Genomic DNA, 21,590 nt, shown 5'->3' with positions numbered 1-21,590 from the left:
TGATGTTGAATGAAAAAAATCAGTCCCAAATGATTTAAAAATATCTAATATAATACAATCCATCTATTTAAAGTATACAATTCAATGGTTTTTAGTACGTTTAGACGTGTAAACATCACCAAAGTCTATTTTTAGAACATTTTCATCTTTTCAGAAAGAAACCTTATTTCTCTCCCCAACAGGATAATCCAAAACACACCTCCACCCCTACAACTACCAACCTATTTCCTGTCTCTATAGGTTTCCCTGTTCTGAATATCTATACTAATAAAAGAGAAACATGGTAATTAGCGTACGACCGCTACCCTTTTCATTGGCTAATCAGTGAGTATAAGCAAATTAACTGTCAGCCAAGATGGCGGCCGGCAGCCAGGCACTGAAGCGAGCATGAGGCTTGCTTGCTGCGGACTCCAACGTTCCCCGTCTCACTTGCCGGCCTCTCAGTTGCAACTCTAAGCAACTATGTACTATGTTGCAAATAAGAAGGTAAACAAAACCCCAGAAACCAGCAGGACTGAAACCCAGCCGGACCGAAACTTTGTATCAATGTTTTCAGCAGCGAGGCCTCAGAGCTAAAGCTGGCCCAGAATAAAAAAAAAAGAAAAAGAAAACAAGGAGCAGTTGGGAGCTCCAGTCACTCGCCACCCGGAAAACAGCCCTCAGCCCCTCACCCAGACTGGCCAGGCACCCCAGTGGGGACCCCCACCCTGATCCAGGACACCCTTCAGGGCAAACCAGCCGGCCCCCACCCGTGCACCAGGCCTCTATTCTATATAGTAAAAGGGTAATATGCCTCCCGGCACCGGGATCAGCGTGACAGGGGGCAGCGCCCAAACCCCCTGATCGCCCTGCGGCTCTGTGTGTGACAGGGGGCGGGGCCACAACCTCCCTATCTGCCCTGCTCTGTTTGTGACAGGGAAAGGCGCCCCAACCCCCTGATCAGCCCTGTTCGGTGCCTGATAGGGGGGAGCTCCCCAATTCCCTGATTGCCCTGGGGCTCTGTGTTTGACAGGGTGCGGAGCCCCAACCCACCCCCCCCTCCACGGGCCCTGCTCTGTGCCTGATAGGGGGGAGCTCCCCAATCCCCTGATCAGCCCTGCTCTGTGTGTGACATGGTAGAGCCATAACCTCTCCATCGGCCCTGCCCCGAGTGTGACAGCGGTGGCGCCCCATCCCCCTGATTGGCCCTGCTCTGTGGGTGATAGAGGATGGCGCCCCAACCCCCCTCCACGGGCCTTGCTCTATGTGTGACAGGGTAGAGCCATAACCTCCCCATTGGCCCTGCCCTGAGTGTGACAGGGTGCAGCACCCCAACCCCCTGATCCGCCCTGCTCTGTGCATGACAGGGAGCGGCGCCCCAACTCCCCAATCAGCCCTGGTCTGAGCCTGACCAGGGGCTGCACTTAGGGATTGGGCCTGCCCTCTGCCACCCGGGAGCAGGCCTAAGCCAGCAGGTCGTTATCTCCCGTGGGGTCCCAGACTGCAAGAGGGCACAGGCCGGGCTGGGGGACCCCCCTTCCCCCCGCCCCCGAGTGCACAAATTTTTGTGCACCGGGCCTCTAGTTTTATATAAAAAATGTGGTCTTAGTGACTGGCTTGTTAAACTTAGCAGAATATTTTCAAGGTTCATCCACTTTGTAGCATATACCAGTGCTTTATTCCTTTTTTATGAAACTATACTTTTTAGAAATATTATAAATGAGATGAAAATATATACAATAGGCCTAGCCGGTATGGCTCAGTGGTTGAGGATTGAACCATGAACCAGGAGGTCATGGTGTGATTCCTGGTCAGGGCACTTGCCCAGGTTGTGGGCTTAATCTCCAATACAGGGGGTGCAGGAGGCAGTCAATCTATGATTCCCATCATTGGCATTTCTATCCCTCTCTCCCTCTCCCTTACTCTCTCTGATATCAATAAAAAATAGATTTTTAAAACAGAAATTCAATATAAGACTATGTTATCCACAATAGCAAAACATCAGAAAGAGCCTAAAATATAATATTAGGGGAGTGGTTCATGACTTATAAATTAGAAACACAATGGAATGTGATGCAGGCATTTGATTATAAAGATTATTGAGAAACATGTAAAAATAAGTATGGGAAATGAAACTAAAAAAGGAGAATGAAAAATGGGGATCTATCTACTTATATAAAAACCCTGGGTGGTGTTCATCATGACCAGAATTGCCGGACCAAGCAGAAGGAAGTCAGTCCTGCAGGGGTTGTCTTGGCAACGGCTGCTCCCTCCCCTGAGCTGTTTCCCGGAGCTGTTTCCTGTAAGGGCAGGGCTTGAGGCAGGAACCGCCCTGGGAGCATGGAGGCATTATTTTTATAAAGTGTGCCTCACCAGCACAGCCAAGGGTGAACCTGAGTGGGGGCGGCTGAAAGGCTTAGAAAAGACAGACAAGAGAATGAAGCCAAGTCTCAGTGGGATGCTGCTTCTCTGAGAGACAGCGACCATGCCCACAGCCATGCCTTTATTTTCTAGCAGATGCCAAGAGGCAAAGTAAGGGCATGATCAAGATGTTTACAACATTCTCCTGGGTTTCAATCCTACTCAACTACATGCACCTGAACTCTATCAAGCCCACATCACTCAGGCATGTGGGGCCACGTGTTCAGACCATAGGTTCAAGCTTACAACTACAGCTATTGGGTATAATTGTGCAGGGAGGCCCTGCCCTCCAAGCTGGGACTTGCACGTGGCAATGAGAGGACTGTGCCCTCTCATCAGTCCAAGGCTTGAACCTGTCCAAAACACTGTAGCGGCTCTCCACAATAAAGTTTTAATTCTGTTTCTTTGTTACTAATGTTGTGGCCCCACCCCATAACAAAGAAACAATTTCAGGAGGATGAGGCCCAGGAATCAGGATTTTAAAAAGATTCCCAGGTGATTCTAATGTGCAGCCCAGGTTGAAAGCCACTGCTATAGATAATATTAAAAATATATATCTAAACGTGCAATTCTTTGTCCAAAAAATGAGCATGTTCAAAAATTAAATGAAGAAAATTTGGATATACTTGATGGAGATTTTCACACATATTTGAGTGATGATTCCATTGATTCTACAGATGATGCTGAAAAGGAAAATTTTCCCATCGAATTTCTTAATAGTATTACTCCTTCGGGAATGCCGGGTCATAAATTAAAATTGAAAGTGGGTGCAATCATCATGCTATTGAGACATCTCAATAGTAAATGGGGTCTTTGTAATGGTACCAGATTTATTATCAAAAGATTACGACCTAACATTATCGAAGCTGATGTATTAACAGGATCTGCAGAAGGAGAGGCTGTTCTGATTCCAAGAATTAATTTGTTCCCATCTGACACTGGCCTCTCATTTAAATCGATTCGACGACGGTTTCCCACAAAGTAGGCATATTCCTACCTGAACCCATTTTTGCACATGGTCAGTTATATGTTGCTTTCTCTCGATTTGAAGAGCATGTGATGTTACAGTTAAAGTTCTAAGTACTTCATCACAAGGGAAATTAGTCAAGCACTCTGAAAGTGTTTTCACTCTTAATGTGGTGTACAGGGAGATATTAGAATAAGTTGAATCACTTTATCAGTCATTGTTTGCATCACTGTTGTTTTTATATCATGTTTTTGTCGTTTTTATATCATGCCTCTGTTGTTGTTATATCCTTTTGTTACTGTTTATTAATAAATTTATATATTATTTTCATATACATTTTACTAATTTCCTTTCATCTCTCACACTTCTATTATAGAGAAAGTGCAAATAGCAATATTAAAATATCTCTGCTAATTAATTCCCTTTTAAAAAAAATATATTTTATTGATTTTTTACAGAGAGGAAGGGAGAGGGATATAGAGAGTTAGAAACATCGATGAGAGAGAAACATCGATCAGCTGCCTCCTGCACACTCTCCACACACTCCCTACTGGGGATGTGCCTGCAACCAAGGTACATGCCCTTGACTGGAATAGAATCTGGGACCCTTGAGTCCGCAGGCCGATGCTCTATCCACTGAGTCAAACCGGTTAGGACAATTAATTCCCTTTTAATGTGCACGAATTTCGTGCACTGGGCTACTAGTATAATATAATCAACTGTATACCTGTAGAAGAGAATGTGTAAAAAAGAATGTTTCATACAGCTAAAACATAAAAGCAACCCATCAATGGCTGGGTTGATAAGCAAAATATGGCATATAAACAATGAAATATTATTCAACCTTAAAAAGGCAATTCTGACATGCTATAGCATGGATGAACCTTGAGGACATTTTGCTAACTTAAATAAGCTAGTCACCAAAAGACACTGTATGATTCCACTTACATGAGGTACAAAATCACAGAGACAGAAAGAAGAATGGTGGTTGCATGAGCTGGAGGAATGGAAAATGAAGAGTTATTATTTAATGGATGCAAAGATTCAGTTTTGCAAAGATGAAAAGAATTCTAGAGATGGATGGATGGTGGTGATGGTTGACCAACAATATGAATATACTGAATACTGTACACTAAAAATGGTTAAGATGGTAAATTTTAGGTGTATGTTAATACAATGAAAAAAATTAGAGAAAAATGAATGTGTTAAGATAGTAAATTTGAGATAAGACTTTCCAGTTTGGGGGAAAAAAACAACAGCAATAATGAAACTGCTGAAAGTTAAGTAGGCTGACTGAATTCTGTCACAATAACATATGGAACAAGTGTGAGAAAAATGACAGTTTGCTAGTCAGGCAGTTAGTATATAGAATAACGACACAGAACAACCTCAAATAGAATAGGCAAAATTTCTGCTTTCAAGACAAAAGAATTCACAACTTCAAACAAATCAGCACAGCTGTGGGCTATGGGAAACAATACATGAAACAATCTCTCTTCTTAAACTGACTTCAGGCAGATTGTCAATCCATGGCAAAGTAAAAAAGCACTACTGTCTGGAAATAGTGGCAACAGATGCAAACAATACAACTGATGTGATACATGTGCAGAGAAGGCAGGACAGGATCATGCCAACAGAATCATCCTAGATGCCTCAACCCGGAATCTCTTATCGATTTACATATTTAATTTGGATCCTAAAACAGCAGACCAATTAACCTGAAACTTCCTAAGTATGGAAGTGATAAGACTTTTTGAAACTACTACTAATATAAAGATATCCTGTTTTTTCTCTGGATCTTTAAAAAAAGCTTCTTGGAAAAACTTGTTTTAAATGAAATCTTAGTATTAATGAGAATATAATCTTTAAAATAATCCAGGAAATTCTGAGAAATTTACTGGCACGGAGAAAACGTGCTAGCAGCATTTTTAGACAGCCCTAGCCGCTTCCAGTATTTTAGTACACATTCCACAAGTGATTAAAAAACATTTTTTTTTTTCATAGTAAAATTTCAGCTTGTTACATTACAAAGTCCTTATAGGTAACATGTTTACAGATGCTTCAAGGAAAGAGGGCAAGCCTAAGTTTTAAAATTCTAGCTACTTAACTAGCTGCGTACAAGTTATGATAGGGCACTGTAAACTGGTTTCCTCTCCATCACCAAATTGCAAATTCTTCTAGATTATTTTAAGTTCAGGTTTTCCATTTAATGCTTTTCTCTACATTCAACTCAAAATTTTAAACATCTGGTTATTTTAAAAGTTCTGACCAAAAAAACATTTTTGTGAATATATTTCAAATAATGGATACATTGGCAATAAATGGAAATAGAGATATAGCCAAAAGTAAATAGTGAACAGGTTTTGAGATGTTTGAAATTAAAATGTTTAAAACTTCCCTAGCCAGTTTGGCTCACTGGATAGAGCGTCGGCCTGGGGACTGAAGAGTCCCAGGTTCAATTCCGGTCAAGGGCATGTACCTTGGTTGCAGGCACATCCCCAGTAGGGGGTGTGCAGGAGGCAGCTGATTGATGCTTCTCTCTCATCGACGTTTCTAACTCTCTATCCCTCTCCCTTCCTCTCTGTAAAAAATCAATAAAATATATTTTAAAAATGTTTAAAACTGGGCTGCCTAGAAAAATGAATGCACAATTGATTCAAAAATATTTTATTTCTGAATACAATGGCCACAGATACATGTCATTGATGTCTATGTTTAAGCTTCCCAATGAGACACTGGACAGAGAAATGGAGAAGGAATAAAGGAGGGGAAAAGGATGGACAAAGCATAAGAGCAGACACCAGAATAAAAATAGAATTACAACTGTAAAGAGTGGAGGAAAGAGTAAGTAAGTAGAGCAAGGAACAGCTGCACCCCCACTTCCTGCCTCAACTAGTGGGAGCCAAGAAAGCACTCCTCTTGAGGAATGAGACAAGAAACCTCGCTTCTAGGCCTCCTTTGAATGAGTAAGTATCCACAGCACTGGGTGTTGCTGACAAGATCTCTCCAAAGACCATCGGTACCAATTTCATTATGCCCTTTATCCATATTTAAATGTGTCACCAGAAGAAGTCTACAACTTCCAAATCATCCCTTCTCCTAAAAAATACTGACCATTTTCCACCTTTCCTCAACAATGAAACTTCTACACATTCATTAGTCATAAGCAGTCATTAGTAGCCATTAACAAAATCCTCTATATCCATTTGCCTGCTAATTTGAGTCTCACTGAAACCTGGTTCTCTTCTGGGGACACTGCTTCTCCTGTACCCCTTTAAGGTGGTGAATTTTTCACTCCCATAGTCTGTCCTTCTTGCTACTCACTGCCAACTCCAGTTCACTTGCTGGCCCTCTTCCCCAAAGCCCACAATTTTGAACATCATGTAGAAGACTATACCACCTTCTATCCTTCTTTATTGTAGATATCATTTACTGAAGTGCTAAGCTTTGGCTCATTGCTTGCTCTCTCCAATACCAACCCTGTCATAATTCTTGGTGATTTCAATATACACACAGATGGCCCTTCCAACATTCTGGGCCTCACAGTTCACTGACTTACTTTATTCTATACTCACTTCATCCTCAGAAACTCACTCTTGGAATCATAACTAGAACATGTCATTACCAAAAATTGCAATCTCACCATAATCTTCATTTGTATCCTACTCTTCAACCACTTTCTCCAATCTTTCTATTTTATTCTCTCTCATACCCCAAGGCTAACAATTCTTCTAGGGATCTGCAATCCATCAATCTTCTCACTTTCCCCCCATACCTCGCCTCAGCATACCCTCATTTCCCTCCTAACCCAACACAGATACGATGGTCCATCATTACAATCACTCCCTTGTCCTCAACTGCCTTGCCCCACTCTTGCTTGGTCGTACTTGGTTGACAGAACTTCTAGTCTGGCTTAATCCAACTCTCTCTTTACTCCATGCTTGTATTACCCCAGCAATGTGGCCAAAGAAAAGATAAATATGTTGATTCATCTTACTTTACATGACCATGAATTTCAAGTGCACCCTTATTGCTCTTCAGCAATACTATTAAATTTCCCTCTTTGCCACTCTCTTAGACAATTATCTCATCTACTTTTTTCAAATCCTTTCCTCCTCCTTTATCCCTACTCTCAGCTTGTGATTTTATTTCTTATTTCACTAACAAAATACAAGTAAGAGTACCACAAGCTCCCACCATCATTTCTACCCACTGCCCTCTGTGACCACATTATCTGCCTTCTCTCCTGTTACAATGGATGAAATGTCCATGCACATCTACTGAAGGCCAATTCCTCCACCTGTGCAAAAATATTTCAACTCCCTTTGCCTACTTCAGAATGCAGTTCTCTGCATCATTTCCTGCCCTGTCTCTGGTGGATCATTCCCAGAAGCATTCAGCATGCCATTATTTTTCCCATATTAAAGAAAAATGCTCTCTTGATCTCACTTTCCCTTCTAGCTTCCTTCCTATTCCTCTGTGATCCATTATAGAAAAACTCAAGATCTGTCAATCTATGAGTCTATAGTAACTTAAAAAGAGTGGGAAGAAAGCTCCATTAGCTAGAGGAAGCTCTACCAGCACTAGTTAGAAATGCTAGCTAATAAATGTAGAAGGAATGATAGAAGTAGAAAATCAGCATTTTGCAACCAACAATGTAATAGTCAAGCAGATCACCAATGAAGGCTAACCAGGTAAAATGTTGGGAAACAGAATATTCACACACCCCACATCATTACAAAGGGAAAAAATGTGCCTTTACAATGGAAAAATCTGTCCAACACTACCTTAATGGAATGAGCAGAGTTAACAGCACAAATAATGGGATAATGAACTTTAAATGCCTCCTGATATGATGCAATGGGAAGTATACATCTCTTGTGGAGAATTCTTGCCAAAAAGTTTCTACATGAATTGTGAGGTAACAATTAGAGAAATCCAGATTGTTGGGTATTCTGTAAGCCAACTACTGTAGATATTTTAGAAGTGAGTGATCCTGCATCAGGAAAGAATTATAAAAAATACTGTTGGAATGAGTGAGAAATCTGACTTATCAATATTAAATTATCTTAGTGTGGTAAGGGCATTGTGTTCATGTAGAAGAATGTCTTTGTTTTTGGAAGTTACACACTGAAGTATTTTTTTTAAGGGGTGTAGTGTCATGATACCTGCAGCTTTCTAATAGTAGTCAAATATCTTAGAAAAAGGACTTATCTGTACTGGCTGTCTCCAATTTCACTTCTCATTCTCTCTTGATCCCATACCAATCTCATCATCCCCATTCCACCAAACTGTTCAATATCATTGATGATCTCTATGTATTGCTAAATCCAATAGTCATTCTTAGCTTGTATATTATTGACCCTTTTCTCATTGAAATGCTGTCTTCACTTGGCTGTCTAGATACCCCACAACTCTAAATTCCTTTCTGCATTTTTGGTAGTTTCTTCCCAGCTACCTTATAATTGTCCCTGTTTACTTCCTCAACCTCTAAATGCTGGAATGCTGCAGGGATCTGGTTTTGAACCTTTTTTTTCCCCTTCCTATAACCACTCCCTTGGTGTTCTTCACTTTAAGAGACCTATATAATAAGGATTCCCAAATTTATATCTCCAGCCCTGACCTTTCTGGCTCTGATCTCTTCCCTGAACTCTAAATAGGTATCTTAAACTTAACATGTGACCAAAAGAAAACTTTTGAGGTTTCCTTGCAAACACACAATCTTCATTATCTCAGGATTGCAATAGCCTCTTGACTGATCTCCCCAACTTTGTCCTTGCCTCCTACTTAGATTTATTCTCAAGGTAGCAGCCAGAGTGATACTGTTAAAAATAAGTATATCTATATGAGATGATAGATGCTCACTAAACTTACTGAAGTAATCACATCATACTATATTAAGTAGAACCATTATGCTGTACAACTTAAACTCATACAGTGATGTATGTAAATTACATCTCAATAAAACTGGGGGGTGGGGTGGGGGGAGCCTGGGCCAGGTGGAGCATCGTCCCATACATCAAAGGGTTGTGGGTTTGATTCCAAGTCAGGGCACATAGCTAGGTAGGAGGTTTGATCCTGATTGGGGCACATACAAGAGACAACCAAACAATGTTTCTCTCTCACATTGATGTTCTATCTCTCTCCCTTCCTCTTTCTCTAAAAATCAATTTAAAAACAGATACATATCATCAAGGATTAAAGAAAAAAAAACACACCAATATATCCTCAGGTGAGGATTAAAAAAAAGTCAGATCTTATCACTTGCCAGCTGAGACACCGCAACAGCTTTGCATTCCACTCACAGAACAAATTTGAACACTTAAAATGGCCTACAAGGTCTTCATGATCTGGCCCCATGTTAGCTCTATGACCTCATCGATTGTTCTCAACTTTACTCACTCCAGTCATACTGTTCTCTTTGCTATTCTTCAAACATGGTAAGCAAGCTACAGTTTCAAGGACACTCACTTGCTAGTTCCTCTGCTCACACACTTTCCTCTGCAGGGCTCACTCCCTGACCTCTACTTCCTTTCTTCTTTGCTCAAGTATTTTTCTTATGAGAGACTCATGTCTTCCTCTTCACCAGAATATATGATCACTCCGGTGTCGGGTGAATTTCCCGCCAAAATATAAGATGGCGCGGGCAATTATTTAGGTTTCCCGCGCAAAATCAGGGATTTTTATGATACCTATTACCCCAATGGGTATGAAACGGTTCGCATACGCAGGTAGGTATCTTTGTGAACGGCAAACAAACAAATATTTGGTAATACGCAGTTACAATCGGCCCGAGTTTACACGTTTCCCGCACTCCACCGCAAATCTATATGAACCGAGTTAAGACGGCTCCCGCGGAGTACGCGCAATTCACGCGAGCCGACTTAACTCGTTTCCCGCACTCCAAGTGGGATTTATGAGGTCAAGGATTTGTATGTTTTGTTCACATGTTATCTAGAATAGTTCCTGGCATATAGTCGGTACTCAACAAATATTTAAAGTTGAGATACTGAAGAATGTTGAATAGAAAAAAGACCAGCTATCTTTTTCACCAGTGTGTATTAAATCAGAAAAAAGGAGGATTTTTATCTTATCTCTTTTAAGATTATAAACAAAGAAATGTTATTATTTGTTCATATTCTGGATATACAGCTTTCACTATCTATAACAAAAAATTATTACATACATTAATTGAACTTATATTATAGGGGAGGTTATTTAGTATATGAGATAAAACTGATTAAGCTTCATTTATATGTAAACTAGGGGCTCGCTGAATGAAAATCATGCACTCCAGGGGGGGTTGGTAGGGAGGTCCCTCAGCCCGGCCTGTGCCGTCTCACAGTCCAAGAGCCCTCAAGGGATGTCCGACTGATGTCTTAGGCCTGCTCCCAGACAGTTGGCCATCCTTAGCACTGCTGCGGAGGTGGGAGAAGCTCCCGCCACCACCACTGCGCTTGCCAGTCTTGAGTAGCACTCCCCCTGTGAGAGTGCACTGACCACCAGGGGCAGCTCCTGCATTGAGCGTCTGCCCCCTGGTGGTCAGTGTGTGTCATAGTGACCAGTCTTTTGGCCATTCAGTTGATTTGCATATTAGCCTTTTATTATATAAGAAGATTACAAATTCCCTAATGAGGCACATCACTGATAAAGGCCCATTATGCTAATTGCATGCATCACCTTCTCTACTCATCAAAGTGAGTCAGGATACCTTTTTAACAATACATTGAGATGAAAAATATTACTCTGCATTAAAATAATGAATTACACTTTCTTTAAAAATCTTACAATTCAACATTACTTATTTACAATCCCAATTAATAAGGTTGTATTATCACATTTTCATAACTAGACTATCAAGAGAAAGAGTACTGTACTTCATTCTGGTTGTTACACCCATACACCTGTTATCTGCCTCCCTTAATATTTACCCTTAAGGAATGAAACTCCTGATGTTACTATACTTGTATAGCCTAATGTAAAATGATAGGCTATACAACTATAAGGCCCTCACTAAGGGTGAGTTAAATGTTTGAGCAAATATAGCAGGCTAATTTTTTAGTTGATAATTTTGAATGGCCCATAAATGATGTTATAACAATATCCAAATGGCCCTGGGCAGAAAAAAAGGTTCCCCAACCCTGGTTAAACTATAATTCCTCTTAAAAACCAAACCAACAAACCATATTCCAGCAAGTGTTAGTGATTAAGAGTACTTATTTTTCTGAAGAGTTTAATATTTTGGAAATTCAAGCTGCAGAAAAACCAATAAATGATACAGTGTAATCTCACACTGACATTGTGTGACTTACTGAAATGTAACATCACAAAAAAGTCGTGAGGTTCAGGGTAATTATGGTATTACCAGGAACATGTATTTCTTAAGATATAATTCCAACAAAATATACATATGATGTGAATAATACTCTGTAGCTTATAAGGTACCTTTATAAATACTCAAATTAAGAAAGGTATTATTAGTCCCATTTTCCAAATAAGTAAACTGAAGTTCTGCAAGATTAGCTCATTTGTCTCAACTAACAAGTCTAATAAGTAAAAAACCCTTTACATTCACAAACACAGATGCATGTAAGTACATGCCAAGGACTCACAGGTAACAATAAAACCCTATATGGGGCCTTCAAAAATACTACAGTTAGCTCAGGCTGGTATGGCTCAATTGGTTGGAGCATCATACTGTACACCAAAAGGCTGGGGAGGCTGGGGTTTAATTCCTGGTCAGGGCACATACCTGGGTTGCAGGTTCAATTTCTGGTATGAGAGGCGAGAGTTCGATGTTTCTCACATCGACTTCTCCCTCCCTCCCCCTACCCTCCTTTCCTTTCCCTATCTCTAAAATCAATGGGCATGTCCTTGGGTCCAAGGATTAAGAAAAACACACCAAAGTATTCAAGTAAAAGACTTAAAAATGCAGTGTACAGCAGAATATCAATTTTCCTCCACTCACCTAAGAGTAAAAAATATATACACAATGTTGATGACAATTCCATGGAATTGGCACTTTTATTCATTGTTGAAGACTTTATAAACTGGTAAAATCCAATTCTATTTCTGGGAAGGTATCCTATGAAAATACTTCAAAATACGGAAAAGGCTATAGATTATTTATAACATCTTAGATGCTTGGCATCTGAGATTTAAAATATGAGTTTTGACACTGGTAGTTTTAACAGCTTGTGAGAGAACCACAGGTTGATCCACAGCATATGCAAAGTTGCTATGTGAGCGAGGAAGTCACGTAACTAGTAAGTGAGCCTGACTGCCAGCATTAGCTTCTCTTTGTGGTCTCTACTAGTTCTCCAAGCAGAGACATTTTTAAAACGGGGGAGAAAAAGAAAAGCGTCTTTGTTAAAAAATTGTTTTTAAAAGTAAAAATCCCTAAAATAGTAAGCCAATTATTTGGCTGGTAATGAAAGTGAAGAGATCTAAGAAAGTACTGATATTTGTGGGTTTGGAATTGGTAATGGCCTTAGGTCACATTTCTTTTCAATGCCATAATTCTACTATAGTGAAAGGTTAGAAATATAATTAAATATTCAACAATAGAGAAATGATCAATTAAACCACAACCTATCCAATCATTCAGTGGCTGAATCAGGGTAATGGAATTATAGATAATGTTTTTTACATTTCAAAACATTTTATATGACATTAAATAGAAGAGGGAACAGCTCTTAATTCATCTCATGAGGTCAGCATTATCCTAATATCAAAAACTAACAACTCTATAAGAAATGAAAACTGCAGGCAAATATTCCTCATTAACACAGGTGCAAAATCGTTCACAAAACATTACTAAACTGAGTCTAGAAATATATACATCATGACCAAGGGAGGTTATCCCAGGAAAACTATTGCTTAAATTTTCCAGTTACAGATATAAGTGTAAATATCACTTTTTGGTATTTGCACTACATAACCATGTTAATAAAGACAAAGGTTAGATCTGGTCCATTCAATTTAACTCTGAAATATTGCTATAAAACTTCTCAATCAAGTTAATTTTAAATCTTTCTCAGTCAACCAAATACCTCAATTAAAAATCTGTCCATTTAAAATATCTTCATTCATAAGTTCAAAGATTAGAATTAAGCTATAATTACAACATACTTTACTTTAAAGATAGAATTCAACGTTTCTTATAATAATCAAGTCAAGGCTGTCAAGGAAAACATTTCTTCACAAACATCCCAAGCAGTATGGTTGTATTGCCTATTTTGAGACTTACTGACAAAGTGTGCTCAACCCCTTAGAGCAGGCTTTGTGCTCTTTTGCTGGACAATTCTAAAAATATAGAGAATTCCTTTTTCTATTACTTTGAAATCTACTTTCCTTCAACTTTTATCCACTGGCAAAAACAATGACTTCTGAGATAAAAAGGGAGATTAAATCTCCATTTACATAATCATCCCTCAATCACTTGAAAATAACTATTATGTCACTTTTTAGGCTTTTCTTATTCAGGCTAACTTAACTGAATTCTCTCAACCATTGTTCATGTGATAATGCTACCAAACTTTATTTTTTCTTACCATCAAAAGCAAAACATGGAAAACAAATGGGTTACAACACAGCACCACTTTCCTACAGGACTATGCAGGAGACATGTCCATCCTAATATTTTTACTACAACAGTCACTCAGTTCTCAAACATTAAAACATATGCTAAGTTTTTTCCCAAATAAAAAGAACCTATGCATTCTCAATGCAAAAATATACTAGCTGTAAGAAACAGAAAAAAGTGAATATAGAATATTTAATTTTAAGAAATAGTGTTATTGGTTAGTATTCTTCCATCTAGAGCAGTGGTTCTTAACCTTCCTAATGCCACCACCTCATATTGTGGTGACCCCCAATTTCATTGTTACAAATTGAACATAATTAAAGCATAGTGATTAATCACAAAAACAATATGTAATTATATATGTGTTTTCCGATGGCCTTAGGCTACCCCTGTGAAAGGGTCGTTTGACCCCCAAAGGGGTCGTGACCCACAGGTTGAGAATCGCTGATCTAGAGGCTGAAAGAGCTGAATCCTTGTCTAAAATTATACCTAGTTTTAAAAGATACACTTTTGGCTCCTTCAACTTTCAACAATATGTTCTGTTATTGACTAAACTACTACTCTACTATTTTTTTCTCTACCTTGTGTTCTAACTACTGGTAAAACAGTGTGGGGTCAGTGAGTTATGGCCTTCTGAAAATTAATGGGAGTGTGGATGGAGACAAGGGAGGGACACTTTCTAACTAATTAGAATTATCTTAGGTTTTCATTTAATAAAGAGAGCATCTCATTTTGCAAAAACGAAGTTTAATTCAAAATATTTTTTAAGGCACATTATGAGAAACCCATGCCATCAAAATTTTAAATAAAACTAGTCATTCTTTGAAATGTGAATAATTACTTCTTAATTTATAATTAGGATTTTGAAATACACTTTTTTTTTTTAACATATAGGATTGGGTAAGAGATGCAAATATCTGCCCCCAACCTCAATCAGACTTTAGCTTTTGGGGTCTGGCCTGATAAATTGAAACAGAAGTAGAAAAATAAGCTCCAAAGAGCTTCTGCTTGAGAGAAATGTTGTCCACAAGGGACTCTGAACTCAAGCCTGAACTTTTCCAATGCTTCCTTCTATCTCAAGTCCCTGAGGAACAGGGGGTGGGTTGGTAAGGAGGGGGGCAATAGTAAATCCTCCTCCACTGGAGAGGGTGGGAGTAACAAGTTATACTTGTTGGAAAAAAAAAAAGAAGATATACATGTATGTAAAAAGCAGTAATCTGCAAAATCAACATTGTTTGCAAAGGTACATGCTGATTTGCCCAGGATTGTTGAAAACCTGTATACACTAGAAAAGAATCCTCATTTATCCTAGCTTTTGTCTTTGTTTAGCTGACATGATTTTAATTAGTACTGTACTACTCTAAAAAAAGTTGAACGGTTCAGGCAGTTATACAAATCACTTACTAAGCCATACTTTTTTGACTATTCACAGCAAATCTGAGATGGAAAGCTAAGTATTACATATTTTGTATTAGTGAAACCTAAACTAATTAATTGAGGTCTAGTGGGGTTATGGGTGAAGAGCCCACTTATGAATTACATATTTTGAAAAAAGTTTAATGACTTTATTTATTAAAAATATTTTTTATTGATTTCAAAGGGGAAGGGAGAGGGAGAGAGAGATAGAAACATCAATGATGAGAATCATTGACAGGCTGCCTCCTGCACACCCCCTACTGGGGATTGAGCCCACAACTCAGTCATGTGCCCTTGACGGGAATCGAACCTGGGACCCTTCAGTCCACAGGAGGACACACTATCCACTGAGCCAAACCAGCTAGGGCAAAGTTTAATGACTTCAGAACACATGGTACCTGGATTCAAGTTTCTATATCCTGAGAATACTGAAATCAAACCTAGGAAGGTTTACTTTCATAAATAAACAGGAATAATTTGTAGTTAGTAAAATCAAAATAAGTTGCCAAGAGTCAAAACACTAATTCCTAAGTAATTAAGAATTAAATGATGTATGCAAATGCCATGTTAACTTCTTCTCCAAAACATTCCTAAAAAATAATATTTTTAAAATTTATGCTTCCAAAGAGGAGTTAATCTTTTTCTCTGTCACATCTAAAATGCACTCAACATCCTAAAATGAAGAAAAACAAGTCAACATTTAGTTAGTATCTAATTCTTACCTGGAACCCACTTAATTTCCATTTCCATATCATTTTCTTTTCTTTTCTTTTCTTTTTCTTGAATAACTTGCAAGAGTTGCCTATATTTAGCAATTTGTTCTTCATCATCTTTCTGATGTTTTTTTGTTTTCCCATCTTCTTCTACATTGACTTCAGCATCACCTAACAAAAAAAAATCAATTTCATTTAATATCTATATCTCTAGCCCTGACCGGTTTGGCTCAGTGGATAGAGCGTTGGCCTGTGGACTGAAGGGTCCCGGGTTCGATTCCAGTCAAGGGCATGTACCTTGGTTGCGGGCACATCCCCAGTAGGGAGTGTGCAGGAGGCAGCTGGTCGATGTTTCTCTCTCATCGATGTTTCTAATTCTCTATCCCTCTCCCTTCCTCTTTGTAAAAAAATCAATAAAATATATTTAAAAAAAAATATCTATATCTCTATATATAAAAGCCTAAGCAACAGTTATGACCAGACAACTGGATGACCGACCAGTAGCTATGACGGGTTCTGACCACCAGGGGGCAGACGCTCAATGCAGGAGCTGCCCCTGGGGGTCAGTGCGCTCCCACAGCCAACCTCCCGTGGCCGGCCAACCCCCACGGGCCCTCCCCCCGGCTGGCCCTGATCGGGAATGGGTGAGATGGCCCCCATTAGCCCTGGTCACCTGCCAGGCTGAGGGACCCCACCCATGCATGAATTTGTGCCCTGGGCCTCTAGTACAGAAATAATTCACACCTAACTCCAATGTTTAAATCTCAGTCAATCCAGCAACCTCAGGTAAAATGCTATCAAACATAATAGAATATCAAAACTAGACAAACTTCTTTTTTTTTCTTTATAGATTCAGAGAGAGGAAAGGAGAGGAAGAGAGATAGAAACATCAATAATGAGAGAGAACCATTGATCGGCTGCCTCCTGCAAGCCCCCTACTGGGGATTGAGCCCACAACCCGGGCATGTGCCCTGAGGGAATCGAACCATGACTTCCTGGTACATGGGTTGATGCTCAAGCAGTGAACTACACCAGCCATGACAGACTTAACCTTCTTAATATTAAATGAATTGAATTAAAAACGTATGTCTTATTTATAATAAAAATATGTTGCAATATAAGTTAGTACTGTCATAGCATTTGGGAATATCACTTTTTATTAAAATTCATATCTAAAAATAATTCTGTAGTCATGTAACATCCTCAAATTTATGTTCCCTATAAGCAAAACAGCAGGGATGGCATTTTATCCTTCTTTTATGTTCTCCACCATCCACCAAAATGTTATGGTCAATAAAAGAAGGCTAAATATTTTGGGGATACATTTGATACATGGACTTAGCTGTGCAGGCTGAAGAGACAAATAAAGCTGCTTATAATCCAAAACAAAGAATAATGAGTCCTTTCGATTTGATGGTGAGCAAGTATGATGATTCTCAGGATCTCATTAATACATTAACAAAAATGAATGTTAGAAGTTTACTCAATTTCCCTATGTGGAAAAAAACATTCACATTTCCATTTCCCAATTTTATAAAAATAATTAGAATACAAAGGAACAGTATAAAACTCATGGGCAACAAATACCAAAGAAAACCAATACATGAAAAGTTTGTTTGCTCTCTATTTCCACTGTAATTCTCCAAGGCAAAACCATAAATTAAGAACCTGGGTTTAATGCAAAACATACAGACTTACTGAATGGACTAAATGTCCCAGTAAAGAAAAATTTAGAAGTAGCAAAAGGAAGACCCTCTTTTCTATGAGCTATGACTAAATGGTAACAAAAATGTCTGACATTACTAAGCATTTAGCTGTGAAACATCAATGTCAATATACTGTCCTTACATCTTTAAAAAGGTGATATGGAAAAAAGATTGGTTAAGTAAATGTTTTTACAGTTTTTTTTCTCTAAATGAATAAAAAATAGTCCAGGACATTCTTTCCATCCTATCACACTTTTACATTTTCACTCAAACAGCTGAAATTCATTTTTTTTCTGTTTGTGCTTTGTGCCACAATAATAATGTTGGAATGAATTCTGTCATGTATCCCGTAATTCAATGGATAAAACATCAGGAACACATTAACAAAATGGCAATGTATTTCTTTCTATTAAAAGCTTACTTCTGAAAACATAATTAGAAGCAAGCTCCTTCCAGGTTGAAATTTTAGTGGTAAGTCTCTGATGGCCTACTTTAAATTGATTTTTTCCAGTACTAAAATTTACTTTCTGAAGCCCTAGAATGTGGGATAATTCATGTAGGTCTGTTTTTCCCCAATTCAAGGACAATTCTTTGTGAAAGCCTTAATACTATATAATGAGTGAACAAATTAATTGTAACAGTAAGAAGCCCTCCTATGATCTCTTATAAACAACACCAGGAACATCTAATAACTTAAGGCATTCAAATATACTATTGTATCTAACAGAGGTACTAAATTACAAATTCAAGTAAGCTTGCAATCAATTCAAATACTGAAGAAAAATGCATGCTTTAGGAGAGGAACTCAAGATGGCGGCATAGAAAAACACTGGAAATTGCTGCCTCCGACAACAACTTCAAAAATACAACTAAAAGACAGAACGGTCATCATCAAGAACCACAGGAAGGCTGGCTAAGTGGAAATTCTACAACTAGAAGGAAAGAGAAGGGCACACAGACTCAGAGGAACTATGAAAGTGAAGTGCAGAGGTAAGGAGGCTCCAGCGCACGCGGAAAGGGGCGGGCACCTGAGGACGTGGCTGTCTTTTTGAATTGGGAGGGAGTCACAAGCTCCCAACTGCTCTGAACTCCGGTTCCGGGAAATCTCTGGGGTCCCAGGGCTCATACAGGGGAGAAGCTGGACTGTCTGGCAGCAGGCAGAACTCGGAACTTGAGGCGGCTTTCCCTCAGAGGTGCTGGCAGCAATTACCAGGACACTGAGACTCAAGGCCCCTTAGGGCAGGGCTGAGAATCAGCCATAGCTGCTTGCTCCACCCTGTTGATTCTGAGACCCCACCCCTTCCAGGCTGCTGCAAAGGCTTTTGCATATGAATGCCCGGGTCCTTTGCAAACTGACAATTACCTAACAAATTGCAGCTGGGCCAGGCAGACCCAGAACTTCCAAGAGAAGGCCCAAGGCCCCACAGCAGCTTGCATTGCTTCACAGCTAGGCCTCATCTGGGCACCCCCAAACCCCCAAAAAAGGAAGGGGAATCTGCATATCTCTTCATAGCTCCTGCTGGGTAACCTCAGGAAGAGGTTTAATTAGCACCTCCTTAGATCCAAGAGCCAGTGTACCCAGTGGTCAGAGTGGGACCACCCAGATTATAACTCCTCAGATTCATAAGGAACACACTCAGGGGGCAGACTCAGTGAGCACCAAAGCCCCACTGAAGCAGGTCTTGCCCCAGAAGGGTGTCTTCAGCACAGAAGTTCTCCCACTGCAGACACAGCTGATTCTCACTGCCAATTGGCCTGGAGGTCAACTCCTCCCAGTGACACCTAAAACAACCAAGGCATAACTACAACAAGACTGTGCACAAAGCCCACAAGGGGGTGCACCAAGAGTGTCCACCTCAGGTAACTGGGGAGGCTGAGCCACTGGGCCCTGTAGGACACCTAGCACACAAAACCACTCTACCAACACAGGGAAGCAGACAAAATGCGAAGACAAAGAAACAGGTCACAAATGACAGAAATGGAGGACAGCAAACGACTGGATATAGAGTTCAAAACCACGGTTCTAAGATTTTTCAAGAATTTTATGGAAACCGCCAATAAATGTAGTGAGATCCTCAAGAAATCTAGTGAGACCCTCGATGTTGTGATAAAGGACCAACTAGAAATTAAGCATACACTGACTGAAATAAAGAATATTATACAGACTCCCAACAGCAGACCAGAGGATCACAAGAATCAAGTCAAAGATGTGAAATACGAAGAAGCAAAAAACACCCAACCAGAAAAGCAAAATGAAAAAAGAATCCAAAAATACCAAGATAGTGTAAAGAGCCTCTGGGACAACTTCAAGCGTACCAATATCAGAATTATAGGGGTACCAGAAGAAGAGAGACAGCAAGATATTGAAAACGTATTTGAAGAAATAATGACAGAAAACTTCCCCTACCTGGTGAAAGAAATAGACTTCCAAGTCCAGGAAGCACAGAGAACCCCAAACAAAAGGAATCCAAAGAGGACCACACCAAGACACATCATAATTAAAATGCCAAGAGCAAAAGACAAAGAGAGAATCTAAAAAGCAGCAAGAAAAAAAAAGTCAGTTACCTATAAGGGAGTACCCATACGACTGTCAGCTGATTTCTCAACAGAAACCATGTAGGCCAGAAGAGAGTGGCAAGAAAATATTCAAAGTGATGAATAGCAAGAACCTATAACCAAGATTACTTTATCCAGCAAAGCTATCATTCAGAATTGAAGGTCAGATAAAGAGCTTCACAGATAAGAAAAAGCTAAAGGAGTTCATCACCACCAAACCAGCATTATATGAAATGCTGAAAGGTATTCTTTAAGAAGAGGAAGAAGAAAAAGGAACTCTTACCATTTGCCATACCATGGAGGGAACTAGAGAACATTATGCTAAGTGAAATAAGCCTGTCAGAGAAGGATAAATACCACATGATCTCACTCATTTGTGGAATATAATGAACATCATAAACTGATGAACAAGGACTGATCCAGAGACGGGGAGGCATTGATTGGACTGTCGGGCCTTGGAGGGAAGGTAGGGGAGGGTTGGGGTAAGGGGGAAAGATCAACCAAAGGACTTACATGCAAGCATGTAGGTCTAGCCAATGGACACGGACAGCAGGGGTGGGTGGGGGCATGAGCGGGGGTGTGTGTAGGGGGTAACATGGGTATAAGGACACATGTAATATCTTAATAAAAAATATATTAAAAAAATGCATGCTTTAAATAACTTAATGAGTCGTATATTTCACACAAAAAGCCATTAATCCTTAAAGTTTTAGAAGTAAAAATATGATATGAGGTAGTATGCTAAGCACTGTATGTATATTATTGCAATCTTTCCAATGATGAGCCAGGTACTATTATGACTCTCATCTTATAGCTATGGAAAGAAAGGCACAGAGGCTAAGAAAACATATAATAGCTTCACTATGTCGTAAAGACAGCACTTGAAACCAGCAGATCCAATCTTATGTAATAAAAAGTCCAGAAGTCAACTAGCTCCACAGTTAACTCAGCAACTCTATGATGTTGTCACAGACTCAGGTTTTCTTTATTTCTCTCCAATTTCCCATTCTCAGTGTGCTGGTTTTGTTCTCCAGAAGCTCCAGTCATGGTAAAAGATGGCTACAGAAGTTCTACCTTCACCTCCTAAAATGACAACATCTAGAACAGTGGTTCTCAACCTTCCTAATGCCGCGACCCTTTAATACAGTTCCTCATGTTGTGGTGACCCCCAACCATAAAATTATTTTCGTTGCTACTTCATAACTGTAATTTTGCTACTGTTATGAATCATAATGTAAATATCTGAT

General features: G+C 39.5%; 1 protein-coding gene across 2 annotated transcripts in view; it reads right to left on the bottom strand.

Moving 5' to 3' along the window:
* Nucleotides 1–21,590, bottom strand: part of ESF1 (ESF1 nucleolar pre-rRNA processing protein homolog) — a 69,387-nt gene that overhangs the window by 25,282 nt on the left and 22,515 nt on the right. For both annotated transcript variants that reach the window (XM_070419893.1, XM_070419894.1), the window contains one exon: nt 16,091–16,252. In XM_070419893.1, coding sequence (XP_070275994.1) covers nt 16,091–16,252 — 162 coding nt within the window. The remainder of the gene's footprint in view (nt 1–16,090; nt 16,253–21,590) is intronic.

This window comes from Myotis yumanensis, unplaced genomic scaffold, assembly GCF_028538775.1.
Source record: "Myotis yumanensis isolate MYYU_CA2020_CCGP unplaced genomic scaffold, mMyoYum1.0.hap1 SCAF_7, whole genome shotgun sequence".
Lineage (NCBI taxonomy): Eukaryota > Metazoa > Chordata > Mammalia > Chiroptera > Vespertilionidae > Myotis > Myotis yumanensis.
This window is presented reverse-complemented; position numbering and strand designations above follow the sequence as displayed.